This window comes from Vanellus vanellus (assembly GCF_965231255.1).
Source record: "Vanellus vanellus genome assembly, chromosome: 3".
NCBI classification, from domain to species: domain Eukaryota; kingdom Metazoa; phylum Chordata; class Aves; order Charadriiformes; family Charadriidae; genus Vanellus; species Vanellus vanellus.
This window is the reverse complement of record NC_138907.1, coordinates 24,659,167-24,680,502: the sequence shown is the minus strand read 5'-3', so window position 1 is coordinate 24,680,502 and position 21,336 is coordinate 24,659,167. Positions and strand designations below refer to the sequence as shown.

The window sequence follows — 21,336 nt, the reverse complement described above, 5'->3', positions numbered from 1 at the left end:
CACTGTACCAGGAGTACTATTTGTAAACCATATCTCTTTCTGAGTATTTCTGATGTATTTGAAACAGCCACACACAAACCAGGATGCTCATTCTTGTTCCCTAATAATCTAAATGCCGTATATAAATTACAAGGCTGTAAGGAAAGCAGAGATAGTAAAAAGGATAGAACCATCTGTATACTTTTAAACTTCTCTCTGGTTCTCAGATTTCAGTGTGTTTATATTTTATTGTCTCATCTTGTTTGGCTGCCATAGTTACACAATGACATTATGAAAGGATTAAAAGACATGTTGGAAGGAATTAAAAATACTTGCTCAGTAGTTTGGTTGGCCCATAGGCACAGAGAAATAAGGGGAAAAGGGAAGATATCTATCATTGCTCGCTTAAAATATTCTTTGAAAGAAATGCTGATGCACAGACTTTCACTTATATAAGAAGGTGAATGATTTAATCAGGTAATGATGGACTCAGGTGACATTTAGTGTTAGGTTCACTGGAGGGCTGCCATCTTTGCACCAGAGACAAGGTCCACAGACTATTGCACCAAGATGCAAGCCTCCACCCTATCTTTCTATTAAAAAAAACTATAATCTTAGATACCAGTAAAGATGCTGAAAAGCCATAAAATCTTACCTAATTTTCTTTCATTTCCTCCACAAAAATGATGTGCAGTCAGCTTTGAGAGATGCAAATTAACCCTTGGAAGCCACTTTGGTCATGTGCAACTTCGAATCAAACTTTATGTTGCCCATTTTAAATGTCACCTTTTCTGAATTTACATAGCTAGTTCTAACTTTTCCGATTAAAACTTCCTGATTAAAAAAAAATAAATATATTTACTGTAAAGTGTTTGTACATTTACAGATCAAATTGGCTTAGTAACGGGTAAACACTCTAAAGAGGGTTAAAAAACCTAAACACTAAAGGGATTAAAAACAACTTTAAGTAATCAAAAAGGTGAATAAAGTACAAAGCAGTTTAATCTAGCTTCTAGTTTGGGCAGGCTTTGAAGACCATAGGAACTACATTACTGCAGAACTCCAGAATTGAAGGCTCTTAAGTGAATAGCATAAAATGAGATGGCAGACTTGGTCTAGCTCACATAATGACCAAAATGACAACAGTATTGCCAGGATGGAATATTTCTTGCTTGTGTCAGGACACATGGACAGGCATCAACTTTCAGGGATAAAGCTGTTAAACGAGACAGTGAGGGGTATGATTGCAGGCTACCTATTGCTTTACTCATCCTGCGTATAAACAGAAGATTGCTATCTCAATACTGTTCATCCAACAGTTTTTCATTAAAAAATAAGCATAGAAACAAAAAAAAACAAAGCCCAAGAACTACAAGGACTACTGAATGCCAAATATTTTAGCTTTTGTGTGGAAAATTCAAACACTGCCCAAGGAAATAATAAGTAAGCTCTGACACTTTTGCAACAATCCTTACCAGGAAGGCAACATATCAATACCTAGGCTTTTCACACTGCCTTTTCACGCTAGTTTAAAGATCCCAAAGACAACAGTCCTGAAGATTTGGAAGGAGGAGGAAGAAAGTTGTCTAGATGCAGGCCATTCTTTTATAGAGATGAAGGCTTAAAATAAAACAAAAAAGTGAACTGTCTTTGAATCTGTAAGTCCTATCATCTTTCTAGTGAAAGCAAGAATGCCATTTCAATCCACTTGCAGAAATGCTTAAGTTACAGGCACTGAGTAATTACATATTATTAATGCAAAATGTGTACTTACTAGTCTTTATGACAACTGAGCAAACAAAAATTATGAGAAATGTATTTACACTAAATATTCAAAATATCTAGTAAGTACAAGACCTCTGGGCTGAACACAAGACTTTGCACCCAGCTTAACAACTGAAAATTCTTTTTTTTCTCTCTTCCTTTTAATGAAAGCTTAGAGTTTTCAAGATAATACAGTGTACAGCAAAAATTGGAGAGACCCTAAAAATCAATGGACCTGGAACTATTTTTAGATGTTGCTATTTTCTGCTATCCCTGATGTTAAGCCAATTTTGGGGAGATTTGGCTGTGTGTCTGCTTCTGTGAGACATTTGCAATCAGCCATCATGTAAATTATCCCAGAAGCAAACTGAGAGCTGCAGCTGACTGAGTACCAGGCTGAGCAGAGAGAACATCCAGTTCTTCCATCCCTTGTATGTCACAAAAGGGGGCAGAACGTCATTAGATTCTACTATGACCTAAGATGACACCAATTTTATATATTGAGTTGGGGTTTTGGTGGGTTCTGTTTTGGTGTTTTTAGCCAGGTAATTTCTTGTTTCTAATATTTTCTACTATTTTTGATTTTTATCACAATCTACCATTCTTTACCACAGCCCCAAATATATTTCTGTGCTATGTTAAAATTATATATTCAAAGGCAAAATCACTCTTTCTTATAATTCAAGACAGGCTTCATTTATTTTCTTTACTTTTAAGAAAATTAGCAGGGATTGCAAGAGGCAGGAAGAAGAGGAGGAGAAATCCGTCAGCCAGGAACGGACATTTAGACTAAATTGCTGTCATCTGAAAGGAAATGATAATCTCCATTACCCTTAAAAACAGGTATATACTTTAGAGTAAAATTCACCTTGTGTAAGGGGCTACTAGGTATCCTGTGATGCACTTCACTTCTGCCTTATGCAAGACGCTGGTGGTGTACAGATACTTTGCTGGCTCTCTGAACAGCTGTCTGTGGCTTTCACCTACTGGGATTTCAAAAGACTCCTTTGAAATGGAAAGAATGGAAAGACTCCCATTGACTTAGTGGAAAGGACATCAGGCCCGACTTGAACACAAGATGTGCTTCATAACCTAACTTTATCAGCTTAGCCTTGCTCTCACTGAAGTCAGGGCAGTTTTGCCCATGACTTCATCAGGAGCAACACTTCAGTTCTGAAAATCTAGGCTAATTTAGTAACTCATGAACGATAAACAAGAAAGGTTTGGGAAGTTAAATAGTACTTTACACTGAATCCATAATTAAGTACTCATCACAATTAAACTAGTAGCACTTAAAATATGCAATTCTTTGAGCCAAGACATGTTATCCTTACATATGCGTAGTTACAATATTTGACCCTTCAGGTAGTCTGGTTTACTATTCTGTACAAATTTCTTGGTTTTTTTCCATTTTCCTGTTTTCTTATTTGCAATTATGCAGTAATCAACTTATTTTAAAAACATGCAGAGAAAGAATGTGATATGAACCAGGATGTGAAAGGGTGCAGGGAAGAACAACCTCTGGGAACACTGGGACTAAATTCTGTCATTTAGAGAAAAAAAAACCTCGGGGGAATTATTCTTCATGCAAGCTTAAAGGTACAATTTGCTCATTCAATCCATGAAGACTACCTTTTTCTTATATACTTCTTGTCACTTACCACAATGATTTGATTCACCAAAGTAAGTAGCTTCCATTATTTTGGATGCTATCTGAAAACTCTTAGTAGTTGTGTCAGTTTAGTCTGCTCCATTACTGAAGATGCTGCCATGACATTACGATGGCCACATACTTCCTATTCTTAGTTTCTTCATCATTGTTTTTCCATTCGATGCTTGGTTTTGCCTTACTGCGTATTTTTTTTGTCTTCACAGCACTGTCACCTGCTGATGCAGCTAGTGCTCTAACTGTACAGAGACTTTTTGCACAGCTGCCAGTTCTAACTTGAGCTGCGTGGCCAAGTCCAGGTTGCTAATCTGGAGAATGACGTCCCTATCTTGTGCTTCCATGCCCAGAAACTTGCCGTCTGTGGTGCGGTGTAAAATTGCAGACTGCCTATTACTGCCAGATGTCAACATTTCAGTAAGTTAAAGTTTCCGTGGCATATTTCATGCCCAAAACACAACGAAAATAATCATGCATCAATTCAGTTCTGTAGGACAGCTACTATATAGCAATTAAATACCATTTATACAGAGTTGCTAGTTGAAGTTGGTGCTTGAAGTTTACAAATACAAATTGCTTCAGTGGAAACATTTTTTGAGCTTTTCTGAATATGTTCTTAAAAGTCAAGTGAGATCACCTACCTCTTTTTTAACTTTCTCCAAAACAAACTTGAAATGAGCATACTGCTTCTTTATATGAACTCATTTCACATATGAATTCAGGCCACTTGGAATCTTCACAGGTATGTTTGTTTATGAGTTGCAAACATTGTAACATTCAGCTCCATTAGAACAACTGAAGTCTAAGGTTTCTTTCTAGTGGTTCTATGGCCGTCACAAAATAGGTACTTCATGCTGGTAGAAGGCCCAAATCCCTCAGCAGCAAAATGGATGAGAGGAGAATAAAATGGCCATTGCATCAGCAATGGGTAAATTAACTTAACATTCATTATTTTTCCTTATTAATTTTACATTAAATATGGAAGCACTATATTTAAGAAATCTTGACCAAATGTTTCAAATTTTGAGTTATGTAAAATTACAAACTGAAACTAACTTTATGGTCCTTATCATAACTCATTTTTAGAAAGAAAAGTATACCACCAGATTGCATTGTCTTTCTGAGAATTCCAGGTCGTCAACATCTATGAAAACCAAGCAGGTTTTATTGAGGAGCTTAAATTTGGACTTAGCAACCTAACTTTAGTCTCTGAAGTTTGAATTTAATTTAATGTGACACTATATTCCTGTACAGCCCGAGCTTGGCCTCATGTTCTTTAAATAAAGCACCTTCAATTTTACCTGAAAGGACAATACCTAAATCAAAGTAGGTTATTTTGTCTCCATTGGTTCTGAAGCTAGAACAAGTGGCCATGCAAATTATCACATTCATACTAATTCATGTCAAAATACGTGGCGTATTTGTAACAGGTATCAAGAGCAGATTAGTACAAGGTACTGGGCAGAGACCAAAAGCTGCCAACTTACTCTCCTTAGGATGTGATCTTACAGATATTTGTCGAACCTGTTTAAGGCCGCTGTATGTCATATATGAATACACTGATATGTACAAAGCTCTACACCATTGCATTTTGTTCCAATTTTAAATGCATTGGTGCCTTAACAAAAATAAACTGGATTTCTGTAACAATTTAAGTACAGTAGTGGTGTAACTAGGAGCAAAAGCCAAGCATGATCCCTTGTGTGCCAGTCACAAGATGTGTTCAATAGGAATCCATTACATCCTTCAGAAAATAATCAGTTTTCTTTGCAACAATCATTTCTGGGAATCCATGAGAAACTCATACAGAAAACAAATCTGAATGTGCACTGGATGTCTTCAGTTTTTTTCTATTTTTCGTAATCAAAATAAACATGGCAGTGGGCTTAACATGACAGAGAGAACTCCCAAAGAAGCCCAAAGGAGCTTTTTCATGAGTAACATCTGTAGGACCAAACACTAAGAAGAATGAAAAGGTACAGTCAGTCTGAAGTTCTAACAGCATTTAGTCAAGGATTGTACTAGTTCACTTTGAGCAAAAGAAAGAAAAGTAGTTTAGAGAATAACCAACCTTGAATTGTCCTCTTGAAAAAAGCTTTGCAGGCCTCGCAGGAAGCCACTCCATAGTGGTACCCTGATGCAATGTCACCACACACCAAACACAGTCTTTTGGGCATCGAGTTCAGCATATATTCACACTTGGTCTGTGAATCTTCAGCAATGGTACTGGAGCAGTCATCATACCGTTTCCTGACCGGCCCGTTGCCCCCAAGCCCTGTGGCCGAAGGGTAGAGGGGAGGTGAGTCCAGCCCGTTCTGATGTCCATTCATGGTGGAACTGTAGCTCCCGCTGGCGTCTGAGGAGCCACCGGGGCTGTGGTGGTTGATGCTGTCCGTCAGAGAGGCAGGGCTCGACGGTTCCGTCTTGATGTACGACGAACAGCTAGAATCAATGTGTCGATCTTTGCTTGACATTCTGCAGAGAAGCCTGTAGTGGGGAGAGAGAGAAAGAAGAATCTGTGTATTAGAGACAGTGCTCTTTAAGGCTGCTCTGGAAGGTTTAGGGACTGCACATCATTCATTCATTAGTCAATATCTCTTGTTCTACATGAAGGTAATCAGCATAAGGGCATGACAGAGCTTTGTCAAAGCTCCAGACAGGCGGTAAACAAAAACTTTAAAGAGACCAAATCCCTCTGTTGTCCCCTCCACCTGACCTCTAGGCTACGTGTCAACTTCACATCAATTCTAAATTCTGAACTTGTCACCTAGCGAGTCAAAAACTTAAAAAATCCTATTAGGAGACCTGGCTATTAAATGTCTTCCTTTTTCCATTAGTACTTTCTTTCTGTAAATTCCATCATTATCAGGAACAAATATTTCCAAGTTTGATCACATAAATGTTCTGCTCAGTAATTAATATTTGTCAAGACACTTGACCAAAACACATATCCATCACCTATTGATCTAATCCGAGAATTGAAGAGCATGTCTCCCACAGTCTTTTTTTTTTCTTTATTAATGTTGCTTTATTATAGATACAGCTATTTAGTAACAGAGTAGCACATCAACTGAGAACTCTAACAAATAATTAAGGCTGGACTCCATTTTCACAAAATCTAAGTGAAATGATTCATCAGCTCTGGCTGCAATTACTTTCTAGCCATTATCCTCAGACTAACCAGTAATAACTATGCCACTATCCCATATATCTGCAGCTCTATAGATCTGACATTTTATGTGTTCCGTTCTTGGATTAAAATATATATATATATATATAAGAGGAAATTTTAGATAGAAGCTTTGTCTTTCAAGGTGAGATTCTGTCTTACTTCTCAGTTCTCACGTTTTCAGAATTAAGCATCTGGAATAAAACCACATACGTTTGATCTGACAAATTAGTGCTTTCTAGAGGGAAAAAAATATTGTCTATTCCATCGCCAAGTTTTTTATTATTTTTAAACATATTTTAGGGAGAACAAGGGACAAAAATAATAACTAGAAAGCTCTGAATCAGATACTATCTTCATTTTCTACAGCTGTGATTAAGAGACCACAGTAGCAAATGCCCTACCCAGCATTGTCTTGACAGTACTCTCAGAAGCTGTCAAAGTACAGATGACAGTTATGAGCATTTCTCTAGAAACATTTTCAGCAGAAAAGCAACTATCACATAAGGCCACCCACCTGGAGCAACAGATTCATGTTCCCAAAGCAAACACGAGTCCAGACAATTTGACTGACTTGACTCAACTTTCTAAAGTAATTTTTGAGATCTTGTCTTCATTTTTTAACCTTTTTGTGTTAAAAAACTAAATTAAAAAAAAAAATCAATTTCTACTTCAAGATCTAGAACCAAATTCACCACTGGAAAACAGACGTAAATCCACAGAGTTGGCTTCTTTTCCAATGAGGGTAACTGAGATCAAAGCCTGACCCTTCATTAAAATATCTGCTTAGGATGAGATTTACCCTAAAATCAGTGTCCATGGATCTTATTTAGGGCCTCTCAATTGTTGTGATTTTTACTCTAAAATTCTATTGAAAACAAATGACGTGAATTTGGAAAACAGTCGGATTGATGTGCAGAAATGTTACCCTCCAAACTTAAAATCAGTACTTATTTGTGGAGGTGGAAGGAGCAAGCAATCTGGTGTCAGCAAATAAACCAAGGAAATGGGAAGGTTAAAGTCGTGAAAATATCTTATTACATTGGACCACCTGCTTGTGTTGTCCTTTCCTCAAGAACTGGAGGGGGGGAAATCCCCTTGCCAGCCTGCAGTAGCGTGTGCCTTTTCTTCTGCATCTGCTGCCTTGTAGCCGTCACTGTTAATGAGCGCTATAATTAATAGATAGCTCTCTCTTGTCTCTCTACTTGCACTCTGGGCTAAGCACTTTTCTCAAGTCAACATTTGAAAGAAAGCGGGTCGGCACTGACTTACAGCAGCTCTGCGAATTCCTTTTAATTTAGAGCACTTACACCACCACTCCACTTATTACCTTATAATTACTGGACCGCTCTCACATACATTATGATCTTAGACCACAGTTAGAAGTTATTAGGGTACTAAAACACGGTGTCTCTCTGTCTCTCCTCTTTCTTTGACACTGAATTTTATACAGCTATAATTAAAAATATCAATTAACTTTCACATTCTACCAACTTATTTTTTACATTATTATTCTATACACTAACTCTAAGGTCCTTTTATTGACTAAACAGGTACTTGGTCTTCTTTTCATCTCCCTGCTGCTGAGACTCCACTTATAAAGTCTCAAAATACGGCAACAGGAATCACTGCCCACAGTCTGTCATAACCAGCTTGATGGCACATTCCTGTCTAAGACTCCCACTGCCGATTTTTTTTCTAATTTGTGCAATAATGAGCTCGAATGTCACCCTTCCCTTCCCAGACAAACTATCTGCAATTAATTAGGTGTTCAAATGCATGCTGCCTTAGCCAGTGCAAAAGTGGATATCTCCCACTCCAAGCAGTCAGAACCAAAACATAAACTCAGTTCTACAACCATTAAAATCTGATCACCAGCGTTGCTTAGGCTAAAGCCAGTCTGCTGACGCTTCTGAAGTAGCAGTTTCTGGTACCAACCAAGACAGAGCTGCTTTTGGCTACAGCTTAAACAGTACAGACTGGATAGGTGCATGCTGGCAAAGCACAAATGCAGTTAAAACATTAACATTACCGAGGAAAGGCAAAAACAACAGCACCTGACTCTGAAAACAAAAACTTTCTCAATCTTCCAAGGGTGAACCAGAGACAAGGCTCGGTACTAGATGCGGGTGGGCAACAGGCACCTACTGCTTTCACTCCTTCGTTACTGTACCACATCTGAACGAAAGTTAATTCAAGAGCCATCTTATACGGATGGCAGGTGGGACCACCATCAAATTATCATACTGAACATTTGGAATAATGCCTAAGCTAGATCTCTGTAAAATCCCTCCCTCAGTTCCCTCCTAATTACTACTTAGCTCGTTACACTGAAGAATTCCTAGACACCATTGCATTATAGTCTAAAACTACAGTTGGAGCTTAATTCTCTCTTCCTCCCTGTGTCTGAAATTCTACAGCTCTATTATTCAAGCCTGAAATATTCACAACTATCTATAAATTCAATTGTCAGCCAGTGGGTTTTATTCTAGACCTCACTTCAATCTAAAATTAGAGGCACTAAAATTCACATTAACTCTAAGAGGAATGTAGTGAATAAGACTTTATTTCAAAAGAACACCTTTTTGTCAGAAAGAGCTATTTTCAAGATGATGGCTTTATCTGCATTCAAAGAGAATAAGCCCAATTCCACATTGTGCTGTTAATGCAAAATTTTTAGGTCACATTGGATTAATAAAAATCTAAATTTAGTTAAGGTTTATGAATAGAAATAACATGTGTCATATAAAAATGTACAGTATTTATTTTAAAGCCTTAGTGGGGTTGTTTTTTTTCTTTACTAGATTTTAAGTCAAATAAATGGCAGCTCCATTTGTGGTGGGCTGTTCTCAGGTAAGTTTTCTGGTTGCTCTCGGGTAAACTTTCCTTCCAGCAACTTTAGGGAAAGTAACTAATTGGCTCTAGAAACATTTCCATGCCCATATAAAAGAGAAACTAAATAGGGTGCTGCAAGCCTTGAGTAATATGCAATATATAGCATGACTCTTCACATTTCTACTAAATCTACTTCACAACTTCTTCGTTTAACACCTGAAGCCAGTCACTGCTGGCAGGAGGGTACAATGACAGAGCACTTCAATATTCAGCTCCTGCTTTAAAATGGTCTTAAACAATAGCAAATAAATTGTAATGCTATGTGCTTATGAAAGGTTGAATATATTAAGAATTTATTAATGCAATCACATTCATATTTCCATCTACCTGCCACATTAATAATGATATTGACAGTGCTGACACTGGCTAAATTAGTATCAATATACAAGTGGAATGCAAAAATTAACAGCATCTGATTACAATATATAGCCTTAAAAAAGAAAGCCTTCCCATTCAAGCCACTGGGAGCTCTTTGTATTCCACCCATGCATGCAACTGGTTCAGAAAGTTACTCTTCCCTCATCCCCCTTATTACCAATACCTAAAGGAGGTCAAAACAACATGCCAATACTTCCTAATCGGTTAACAGATTTCATGCTTGCTTTTCAAGAAAAGCTCTGCTTACAGCATCATTCGCTACTTCAGAGCTGCGCTGGTGGTTTCACTGACAATAACAATTAGTCATAATAATTAGACTGCATACCTTTATTATAGACCAACACAAAAGTTCACTTTTATCTGCACACAAAGCTTTTCTTTCCTTGGAGAGAGAATTACCCGATTTACATAAATATCAGAACACGTTGTTAGCAGTTGACATTTTTAGTGACAGCTACTATGTGGGAGCATCAGCAAGGCAGGTGTTATTATGCTCACCTAGGTACTTTTTACGCTAACGGTGCAATCCATCTGATCTTCCCCTGATACATTCCTCTAACTCACATGGAAGTTGACCAAAAAGGTTTTAACTTGTTATCCTCATACTTTAACTATGAAAACCAAAGCATGAAAAAAAGTCTTGGTCAGGTGACATAGTAAGTCTGTAGCAGAGTCAGAAGCAAAGGAAAAAAAAAGCCAGCTCCTTGCTTTGACCATAAAAAACACATTTCCTCTCAAATACTGTGCTTACTTTCAGTATCATTTCACAGGTCTATACCAAAATCAGTAGACAGAAAACAACAGTACAGCATGTTCCAGTGATTTCCCATACTCTGCTTCTCTGCATGTAAGAGGGAAAAAATGTTATTGTGGAAAGAAATGACAATGTTGCCTCTTGCACCACTGCCCCCGACAACACCTCAAGAATTTCACTGGGTCCTGCTAAAGAGCTGAGTAACAATTTCAGCCGAGCTGCTTTACATTGAGCATTTTTTTTCTGCTTCAGCTAATTGCACTCTAGTAAAGTGGCAAAATGTGAATCACTTAGTAGGAAAATGGGCACCAGCTGCTATTGTCAGAGAATGGAGATGCTGAAGAAAAGGAAAGTGACTGAATGAAGTGTCATGTCAGAAATCAACGGTGCAACGTGTGATTTGAGAAAACATGACTACTTTACAGAGACAGGGTGTCATTATGGCATCACAGTAATACGATGCTTTGACAACTGCTGGGTCTAACATATCATCATTGCATTAAGGTGCACTGGCTTAGTTGGGAGAAGGAGAAGAAAGGATTTCTTCTTTTAATAAGAAATATCGTAAGGCCTGCTTGGTTAACCTAGTGGATGAGATCATTAATTGCAAAGTATTGCTTATCTTATCCCATGCATGCACAAACAAAACTGTTACTACACATTAGGTCTTTATTAATGAACACACATGTACAACCATGTAGTAAGGTACCCTGTGCAAAACAGAACAGCTGTGGTGAGGTTTTTTGTTTGAGGGGTTTTATTTCAAACCAATGTTGAACGTTTCAATGTTTTTTGTAATTTCTTCCTTCTTTAATGTTTTCTTGAAACCTTCACCACTTCACCTTGGTAAAGGAAAGCAAAGCAAGCCAATGACTTCTTCCAGGGCAGCTGTCATAGCCACTAGCAGCCAGAACAGAAGAAGCAATGCTTGATGCCATCATGTTGTTACCAGCAGTGGCCTGAGTTAGCTGATGATTGCTGACAGAGGATCCAGCTCCTCAAACAGTTGTTATTATTACCCTGTATGGGAGTTGGACTAGATGATTTCTAGAGGTCCCTTCCAACTCTGAAAATTCCGTGATTCCGTATGCAATCTACCAAGCTCTGGTAAAACGCATCCTACACACAAGGCAGTGGAAGACTACACTACTGGGCCGTCATTTTTAGTTTAACAAAACAAGCCATTATCTGAGGCCCCTCACATTTGCACCTAATCTGAGAGGCTGCACTTTGTTTTCTGTGCTGCTTTTACATAGCAAAATTTTCAAGAGGCTGACTTGCAACTACTGCAGACCCTCCAAAATGAGGGGGAATTATTTTAACCTCCCCTCCCTCCCCCCCAGTATGTAAATATTCATTATTGCTTCTCTTTCTATTTCAAGTTGATTCCCTGTGCTTCCTGGTTGATAAACTTTGTTAACAAGAAGGAAATGATCCTGAGATAGCCCAATGTGTTGCAAATTATCACTGTTGACAGCTTCTACATTTAAAGATTACATCTGATGCAACAATGCATACTAGTGTCATTTATCTTTAGCTCATTTCCTTGGACCTATTTCAAGTGAGGGTGAGCATCTCTTGTTTATAGCTCTAAATACTGTAAGTGAGCAACTGGCAAATCAATAAAACTGTTAAATGCATAATAATACTGTGTAATTACTTACATGATGCTTTGCATAATTAACTGTCTGAGGTGTTCCTTGATATAATGGATACTCAGAATATGGAATAACCTATAAGCCTATAAAACGCACCCTGTTTATACAAACAGAAATTACGTTTAAAACTCTCATTCTAATAATCCAAATCGGGCTTTGGCACTATAAGACAGAAAGCCTTCCTTTCCTGCCAAGACTAAATCAATTCTTATGGCATTACTTCATAACTAACATGATATTTCACTGATGATGACTATTACCCTGATTACTTGGAAGTAATGTAGTAATAGCAAAAATACACTTAGATTAAACAAACTACTGCTATTTAATCAATATTATTGAGACAAACTAAGTGTTTTAATAAGTCTGTATAGATGCACTAATGCTGGTTTAATTAAATGTATCCTTAGACATGCACAAGCTCTGTAGCATACAGATCCTATGGTTTGACAGACCATAACATTACTCTTCTGAATGTAAAAGCTGAAGCACTTACAGCCAACACAATTGCAAAATGATTATTCTTTACATCAGGTACTCTTTTGGGAACAAAAAGTGAACAGGGAAAAATACTCAAAGACCTTGCACCTTTGAGCCAAAACACCAGACATCTGAAGAGGTGTCAGCCCTCAGTAACACAGTTGTCCAATGCATCCAATATATGTCACTGCAACGCACTTAGAAAAACAAACCTTCAACTGAAAGGCAAAAAATAAAGCTGCTATAAAAATCACAAAACTGACTTTTATTTCTGCATGTGTGTATGCAACAAACAAGCTACTAGCTGTGCTACATACTACTACTAGCAAGCCATCACCACAGAAAGTTTCCTGCAGAAAAGACTTGCCTACTTCTACAGTTTTCATGTATTTAAAGTAGAAAAAGATACTTTTTTGTATGGTCTGATGATTCAGTTTTCAAATACTTAAGAAAAAAAAAAGCAAATACTGAAGAGAAGGCAACACAAGAAGAAGATGGCACTTCAAATGAAAATCATTCTGGAATGCCTGAAAGTTATAGATAAAAGAAATTATGGGTTTGTATTTTGTGTACAGATTATGGTTCTGATACAACCTAAACCTCAGTAAATACTTCATATTCCTACTTAATCTTTAGATTTCTCTTTTTCTCCCACATTTCTAACATTTCTACACAGTTAGAACATGGCTATTGTTTGAAGTCACAACCACATCACTAGAATACCTTAGACTTACCTTCTCTCGTTTACTGATTTCTAGTCTAATGTTACATATTTTTTATTGCTACAGTACTTAACATGCCTCCGATGAGTCAGCTCTTCAGTATCTGGAGAGCTGCACAAACCCACATTAAGAGATTTCCCATGCCCAGTTTCAACCGAAAGGTTGTGATGTTACTACAAGAATGATGGCCAAGTTTGATCATATAAAAATCAGCATATTGATCAGGAAGAGTAAGATTTTACTACTCTTTTCCAACTGCAGCCTAACGCCTTTAATTCATATCACATGTTGAAAGACAGCAAATCTCTGGCTAAGAAGTCAGATGTTTTTCTGTGATAGAACATAATTTTACTTGTGGTTATACTCCAGTGGTATCAGGTGGAGTCCACCTGATGTCTCTAGCCCCCAGAGGACATGGTAAAGTGTCAATGAGTCGTCTAATTATTAATTGTTAGTATTCTTTTTAGTAAGAGAAATCAACTGAAATGGCAAAAGAAAATAAAATGCTACGTTCAGCTACCTCAAGGGAGAAAAATACAAAACTACGAAAATAAGTAAGGATTTATTCGAGAACATAACAGGCTTTCTAAAGAGGGATTATTTTGAAATGATTACAGCATCAAAAGCAGTTACTTGCACCAGTCAGAAAGCCAGTACTACAGATCAGAGACACATAGCTGTCATTCATCGCTTTCCAAAAGGAAAAAGAAGAAAAAAAAACGCCTTCAGTTGCAAGACAAAGTTTGCCTCATCAGATTTTTCAAAATTTCTAGCAGTGATTTCCTTCCATTGCTGAAAGGCAGAGTGTAGGTGTGTGCACACCATGTACCTGTCTCCCCACCCAGCTCCCTCACTGAAGTTCTGCAGATTTATAACAGAATTATAATTTGCCAGCCAAGCTCTGTTAAATTGGAGAAGCGATTAGAAAGAACATACCAGAAATAGTATCAGAGAGTGAGCGTCTTAAAAGACTCAAGACTAAAACTTATAAGGCAAGTGATCCTTCTCCCACCCCCTCACTCAGCAGCCCGCTGAGTGCGTCCTGTCCTCCCAGCCACACGCCACTGGCTTTAACAGTCCCCTACACAGACGCACGCACGCACAACCAAAAAGCTACTTGGTGAGTTGGAAAATGACGTTTTCCTGCAATCAGTGTTTAAGTGAATGTTTGTCCCAGTGTGTTACACCATGCTGTCAGCAAGCAGCAGGGAGTCGTTGAGTTGTTACTACATTTGATTTGACTGCCAGTAGGAAGCTTTATTTCTACCAACTGTTAGTTGCCAGCTCTAAGGATCTTCTCTTACTTTAAGAGTTTGTTGCGTTTTTTCTTTTTTTTTTTTTTAAGATTCCGTCCATAATTTTTCTCTTTCACTCTGAAGACTCTTAGCGTATGGCAGAAGCATCTCCACGTCTCCATGCATCACTTACACTTGCTGCCTTAAATGCAAACAACTAATTGTATCAAGGTAAGTATAACTCCATCCTGACACACATCAGAGAAGTGATTTTTATATCTGGACACCCGAATGAGAGGTGCAAAGATGAATATTTACATAAGCAAAGAGTAGAAGGGGAATTTTATTCTGATCTTTTCTGAAAAATGTGGGAATAGAGAATGGAGGAATAGGTACGGAGAGATAAACTGAGTGGATTTTCCTTCTGAGGACAGCGTTTGCTATCCAGATCCTTATATACTTCCCAAGCAGAGTTTTTAGTAGGGTTTTTTGTTTGCTTGTTTACTATTCATGTATATCCTGAAAGGCTTCTCTTCTGTCAAACAAGATCCTATAACTTTAACGGTTGTTTACAATGCTTCCTCTTCCTACACAATAATGATGATTTTGATAATTAGGATCTAATTATAATGGATCTGACAACAACTTCCAACAATGAAAAGCATCTTTAGAAAAATGAAAGCATATGCGTGAATAGTGTAGGGAGGTGGGGTGGGGGAGAGAAATACATTCCTGTGAGACAGCCTGAGAACCCAGGCTGAATGGAAAAGTAATTAACACTAAAGAGCTAAAACTGTAATTAAAGAAAATTTCATTAAAGGGAGGCAGGTGATTCCACTTTCCTAAATATGACAAGGTGCTGTATAAAAATAAAATAGCAGCCGGTTTCAGTGAGTGGAGCAGGAAAGCCATGTCTTTAACCAGATCAAATTCTTGAAATTGGCTGTCAAGACGGGATTGTTGTGATTTATACCCGTCTATCAAGCGCATGAAAGAGAGAGACAGGAGAGGAAAAGAGGCAAGCTGCTGTCGCTTCCATTCGCAAAGCACCTTTAATTTCCACGGCACCATCTGTTACCAAATCTAATTCACATTCCCTCCTAATCTGGTTTAGTTCTGTAATACTAATTCTTCCACTACTCTTATGAACACTGCTCTCAAGAAAAAGCTTTGGTCCTGGGTTGGTAAAAAATTGAATATTATACAGTTAAGGTTCTGGTGACTTAAGTGAAGCATGCTGCCTATTAAAATGCACTCCTGGTAAAAGGATTTGTTTCCAGTCAGTGCAGAGATACAGAATTGCTCACGTTTGAAAAAAGTCATGGGGGGAGGAGGGGAGAGGAAAGGAAGGGGAGAAAAAGTGGAAAAAAAAAAAATCACAGCTGATAATAGGGAAGTAGGCTGTGGACATGAAAGCAGAGGTTGTCATAAAATACAATTGTTGTCAAGTTTAGTCACTTTCAGTACTGACTATAAAATCACTTTGTCACGGTCTCATATTGAAAGCTTGAAACTGTATTTTTGCTAAGAAAACTATAAGGAGTGCAATGTAAGAATCTACAAGGGAGAAAATATTTCTTTCAAATTATGAGATGCAAATGTCTGTAAGAAACCAAAGAGGTAGGAACAAAAATTGAAAGTGGTTTAAAACAGTCTCCTGAGTGCTAGCATTTCACCAAGTGCCACAGTCTTACTCTTCGCTGTGTGAGGATGACAAAAATCCCAATCACTTCTGTGGGACTTGGAAATAAATTAAAGGACCAGGCCTTTCCTGTGGCTTATGCGTTTTCAGACAGGCAGTTCCTCATCTACTGGATCTAGTGGTGACTCAGCTTTCTTCTTGGTTCCCACACAGAGTTCCTTGAACAGGTCCTCTTGAAATCAACATAAAAATAAAAAAAGCACCTAGATAAATACTACTACTAATAATATTATGATACTATTTATTAATAATGGTCATCTTTACTTCTTGATTTTAACACAGATCTTAAACTGCATTTCCAGGGAGTACCACTATCTCCCCTCTTACACCTAGGCAAAACAATACAGAGAAAGGGGAGAGTTGATTAATGCTGCTCATCAGGCCAACAACATGGCATGGAACAGAATCAAGGTTCTGGGGAATCCCAATCCAGTGTATTTTGCATTATTTCTTAATTATTTTTTTTTGCCATGGCTTTGGTGAAAACATGCCTTGGAAGTCTGTACATTTATTTCTAAGTAGGGAACTTGCCTTTAACTTCCAGAAATGAGAACTTTGTTGTATTTAAATATTTTTTTTTCTAAACAGGAAACTTATTCTAAGGCTAAATTAAATCACTTCTTATTCCTACATTAAAATATTTCTTTTTCTGTTAAAGTAATCCCAATTTCTCTGTGTGTAGCCCTCCCAAAAATAAAGCCTATGGCAAGAACAGCTTTAGCCAGCACAAAGGGTAATGTGTGAGCAATGTGTAGCTGTGAATAGCCCAAGGTTTTTATGGATTTTTTTTTTTTTTAAGGATTTCAAATAGAAGAGGCAGAAAATACCAGGAAAAAAATACTTTGATAGACCAATAATATTCTACCAAATTCAAAAAGGAGCTATGGTTTTCATTATATGAAAGCATAATGCATAAACAAATTCCTGGCAAAAGAAAAGATTACAAATTTGTAACTGCTGTGAAACATCCATGAACAGAGTTGTCAGTCCTAAAGATGGACATGAATTCTGAACAAGTCTCCTTCTCCAATACCACTGCTTGATTCACAAATTGCTTAAATCATCTGGGTAATTTTATAAACTGTGTTTGATTAGTTATTTTAATGGGTGGACTAGATATAAAAGCAAAATCAAATTTATTCCAAATACAGCACATCTGCCGTTCACTGTGGGTCAAAACCCTGGGTACAGGGGAATACCCCCAGCAACTCTGAAGCTCTGCAAATTTATACTAGCTAATGGCGTTATTCCCAAACCCAGCCTGTGATTTCAGAGGGTCTAAGGTCCTCATACTCTGATATGCCAGATGCAAGTGGATTACCATAACCTACTGCACCCAAGGAAAACCACACTGACATCAGAAGTCTCAGAGACTGTAGAACTCTCTCTATATAATTATTTTTATTTTTATTTTTTTTTTACATGAAAGCATTTGAGTGATTTGAGCTCTGGCTGTTAATGTACAACATTTCTATTTCTAAAGTGTAAAGTCCCTCAACATTTGTAAATGAAAACTGTTAGAAAAAAGAACCTCTACCTTTGAATTTTTATTCTTTCTTTGTTTATCTGTCTTGATTCTGGAAGCACTGGAAATTAATAATAGGCAAAACAAATAGTTGAATACGTTGCTTGGGTATGGTACTGACGACCGAATTCATCACGTGCTGAGATAAATCAGAGAATGTATAGAAGCAAAACCTATGCAGCTTAAGTCTTTCCTAGCCTGTCCTGGACTTTAATGTGTGATTACAGATTTTTTACAAATAAATAAATAAACCTTTGGCTTTTCACAGTTCCTTGTTCTTCACATAATACTAAGTGTAATTCAAACCTATTTATGCCACTGGGTTTGCATGTCAGAGATTTGCCTCTGGATATAAGCAACAAAGGTCAGGAAGTAATGGCTTTCACTTTTAAAATGTTTGCATGACTCCAGCAAGTTTGCAGGATAAGCTTTTCAGAAAGTCCTGATATGGTTTCTACTCTTATCTTTTGCCTTCTATTTTGTTGAGAGTCACAGGGAGAAAACAAGAAAATTCAACACTTAAAAAAACCTGTCTAAAATAACAAATGTGTACCAGCCCAATTCTTACATTATTTTCAGAACCATTACTTTCAGAACAAGGATGTTGCTACTTGCAATTATAAAGCAATCGTATCAATATGCTGCAATTATTACACACTGAACCTGAACCTTCTGCAAGAAGTCACTGAGAGACTTGTCCAAGAAAAGCTTCACATGAGCAGATCATTATTAATTACACCATATCGCACACTGCAAATTTCAGCTGTATTTTAATGACAGACTTATTTCAATTACTTCATCAGTATAAAATCGGGATCAAATATTTATTTCTTTTAGATCTAAAAGTTCTGCTTAAGTCAACAGTCCTTGGGTAAGCAATGAAAGAAAGATTGGCCTGAAGAAAGCACTGCACTCTACCATAATGCTAAATAAAACACACTTTTGGTCCTGAGAAGTTTTGTGCCTCTCTAGTTTCAGCACAAGTTCAGGGTACCTGACAAACTGTGTATCAGCCCTGATCCGTTAATGAGAGTGCATGAAATGATAATTTTGTCAGGTTGGGCTTTACATTTTATATCATGATAAGACTAAGATCTAGAATAAAAATTCACCTGCATTTCACTAAGCATCTGCTCTGCCTAGAATATACACCAAATCTGCTCCACTCCTTCACTGGTTCTCTACACAGTAGAGGGTCTGACAGCAACTGAGTCTTTATATTACCATTGCTTCACAGAACGAATAGTCTGGAGTTCTAAAAAATAAATTATGAGCAACCAAATAACACCAATATATTCAAAACTTTAACTGCCCATAGTTGGAAGCTTAATAAACTGAGGGTGACTGTGGAGATCAGAATGAACATCTAAAGAAGGCCACTCTCATCTAGCCTGAGAAGCTGCAACAAACATACTGTCAAATCCAAAACGGGACATCAGTTGAAACATCCGTCATAGGACAACAAATAATGATAGTAAAATGATGATGTGGGATTGGCTGACTGTACATTATACCGGCATGGTTATCCTACAGGTTGTATTAAATATGAGAGTCTAAGATTTATGTTACGGGTGATAAGGCCAAGAATGCTGTAAAAGTGAAAAAATATGGCAACAGTATGCAGTACATCACTACTAGGATAATTATTTATACAAAAAGTTCCCATTCTTAGACTTCCAACATGTAGGGATAAAATTCATATATTCAAAGATGACATAATAATAACCTGTCAGCTTGTGCTGATGGATATGTTTTTAATCCAAATGACCACAGTCTCCAGTTTACCCATCATAAAGGGACACAAAAAATTGAATTTTCCTTTCATAATTCTTTAAGTTGAAAGGGAAAAACACAGAAGCATGATAAGTGGCTCATTCCAGCGGACAGATGGACAGGCAGTACTAAAATGTATGAATAAAAGGCACTGTTCCTTCACTAATGCAATTTTCACTTGTTACACACTGCAACTCAGAGACAAGTAAGGTCTCTTTCAAGTATACCCCTATATAATCTAAGTTATATTCCATACAATAAGAGATTGCTATAAAGACTAAGTGTATTACACTATTTAGCTGTCATTTGAAAGCTAACCTGCACAAACTAGCACAAAAGGAATACTTCATGTGCATCTTACTGACTTGAGGCAGTTGCCCATAAAGGTCCCCTATTCATAAATTCTCTGCTACTGGGAAGGAGTGTCCGACCAGTATATTTTAATTTCTAAAAATTCACTCAATCAAAGAACCCTGGCAGAAATTTAATAAATCTATCATTCCCTCCTGATGCAGAAGGCAAACTACACAACCCATTCCTGTCCCCTCCACCCATGACACATACAAATCCACACCACATTTGCCACCAACCTTCCCCAGCCTGCACTCTTCCAGTGGTAAAAGCGACAAAGAAATTTAACTAAGTTAATTTTAAGTGCTGAAAATGTAGGCAGACTGCTCAGTTATTTCATTTTAAAAGATCTTCATTTTCCCATCTGTGTTATGGCAATTTTATTACACATTCGGCAAATTTACAGTAACAAGATGTTCCCCTGACAAATTAATCACTTTCCAAGCATTTTATCATATAAATAAAATATCACCTCAAGAGAGAAAATCAGCTCAATCAGTTGATTTAACCCATCTTTCGGGGAACTCGTCTGAAACAGATTGAGCGCATTTTTTTCTGAAGAGGGACTGAGCACACATCCTCCTGGACTCCCAGCTCATATGGTGAGGGTTTTCCAAAAGAAAATGTTAAAGACTAGCAGATAGGATGCAAAACTCTTACTGCAAGAACTACATTGCTCCGATGACAGACCTCTATCAGGAACAAACAGAGACTCATTTAGAAGTTGGTACGGCCTTTAACTGAGGAACTACATCTCCCCTTAACATGACAAATAACTGCTTCTGCAACACTCACTCCCACACTGGAGACATTCAAGACCCGCCTGGATGTCGTTCTGTGCAACCTGCTGTAGGTGACCCTGCTCTGGCAGGGGGGTTGGACTAGATGATCTCCAGAGGTCCCTTCCAACCCTGACCATTCTGTGATTCTGCGATTTCTCTGGTATTTTGCAACAATCATAACATAAGAATCAAATATACGTATTTTTTTAATAATCTGCTCTAATTTTTTTAAGAATCTCACAATAAAATAACACAGGTAAAACTTCAACCAGTTTTGCAGCTCATCAAGCCTTTGGTTTCTTGCTTTGCTTTTTAAAATTTCCCCAGTGCTCTCTACTCATTTTGGAAAGTAAATTTTGTTTCTAGGAAAATTAAGAGAATGGCAACATTAGAGATACAATATATGACCAGCAGAGAAGTGGATTCAATTCAAGTTTTCCCAAAGTAATCCTTAAAACAACTCACTGCCTTTCTGGAGAGAATCTGTCACTGAAGCAATTTAA

The 21,336-nt window shown here is 37.5% G+C and overlaps 1 protein-coding gene across 1 annotated transcript in view; it reads right to left on the bottom strand.

Moving 5' to 3' along the window:
* Positions 1–21,336, bottom strand: part of ESRRG (estrogen related receptor gamma) — a 373,003-nt gene that overhangs the window by 119,662 nt on the left and 232,005 nt on the right. The window contains exon 3 of the mRNA XM_082480161.1: positions 5,481–5,896. Coding sequence (XP_082336287.1) covers positions 5,481–5,883 — 403 coding nt within the window. The 5' untranslated portion in view covers positions 5,884–5,896. The remainder of the gene's footprint in view (positions 1–5,480; positions 5,897–21,336) is intronic.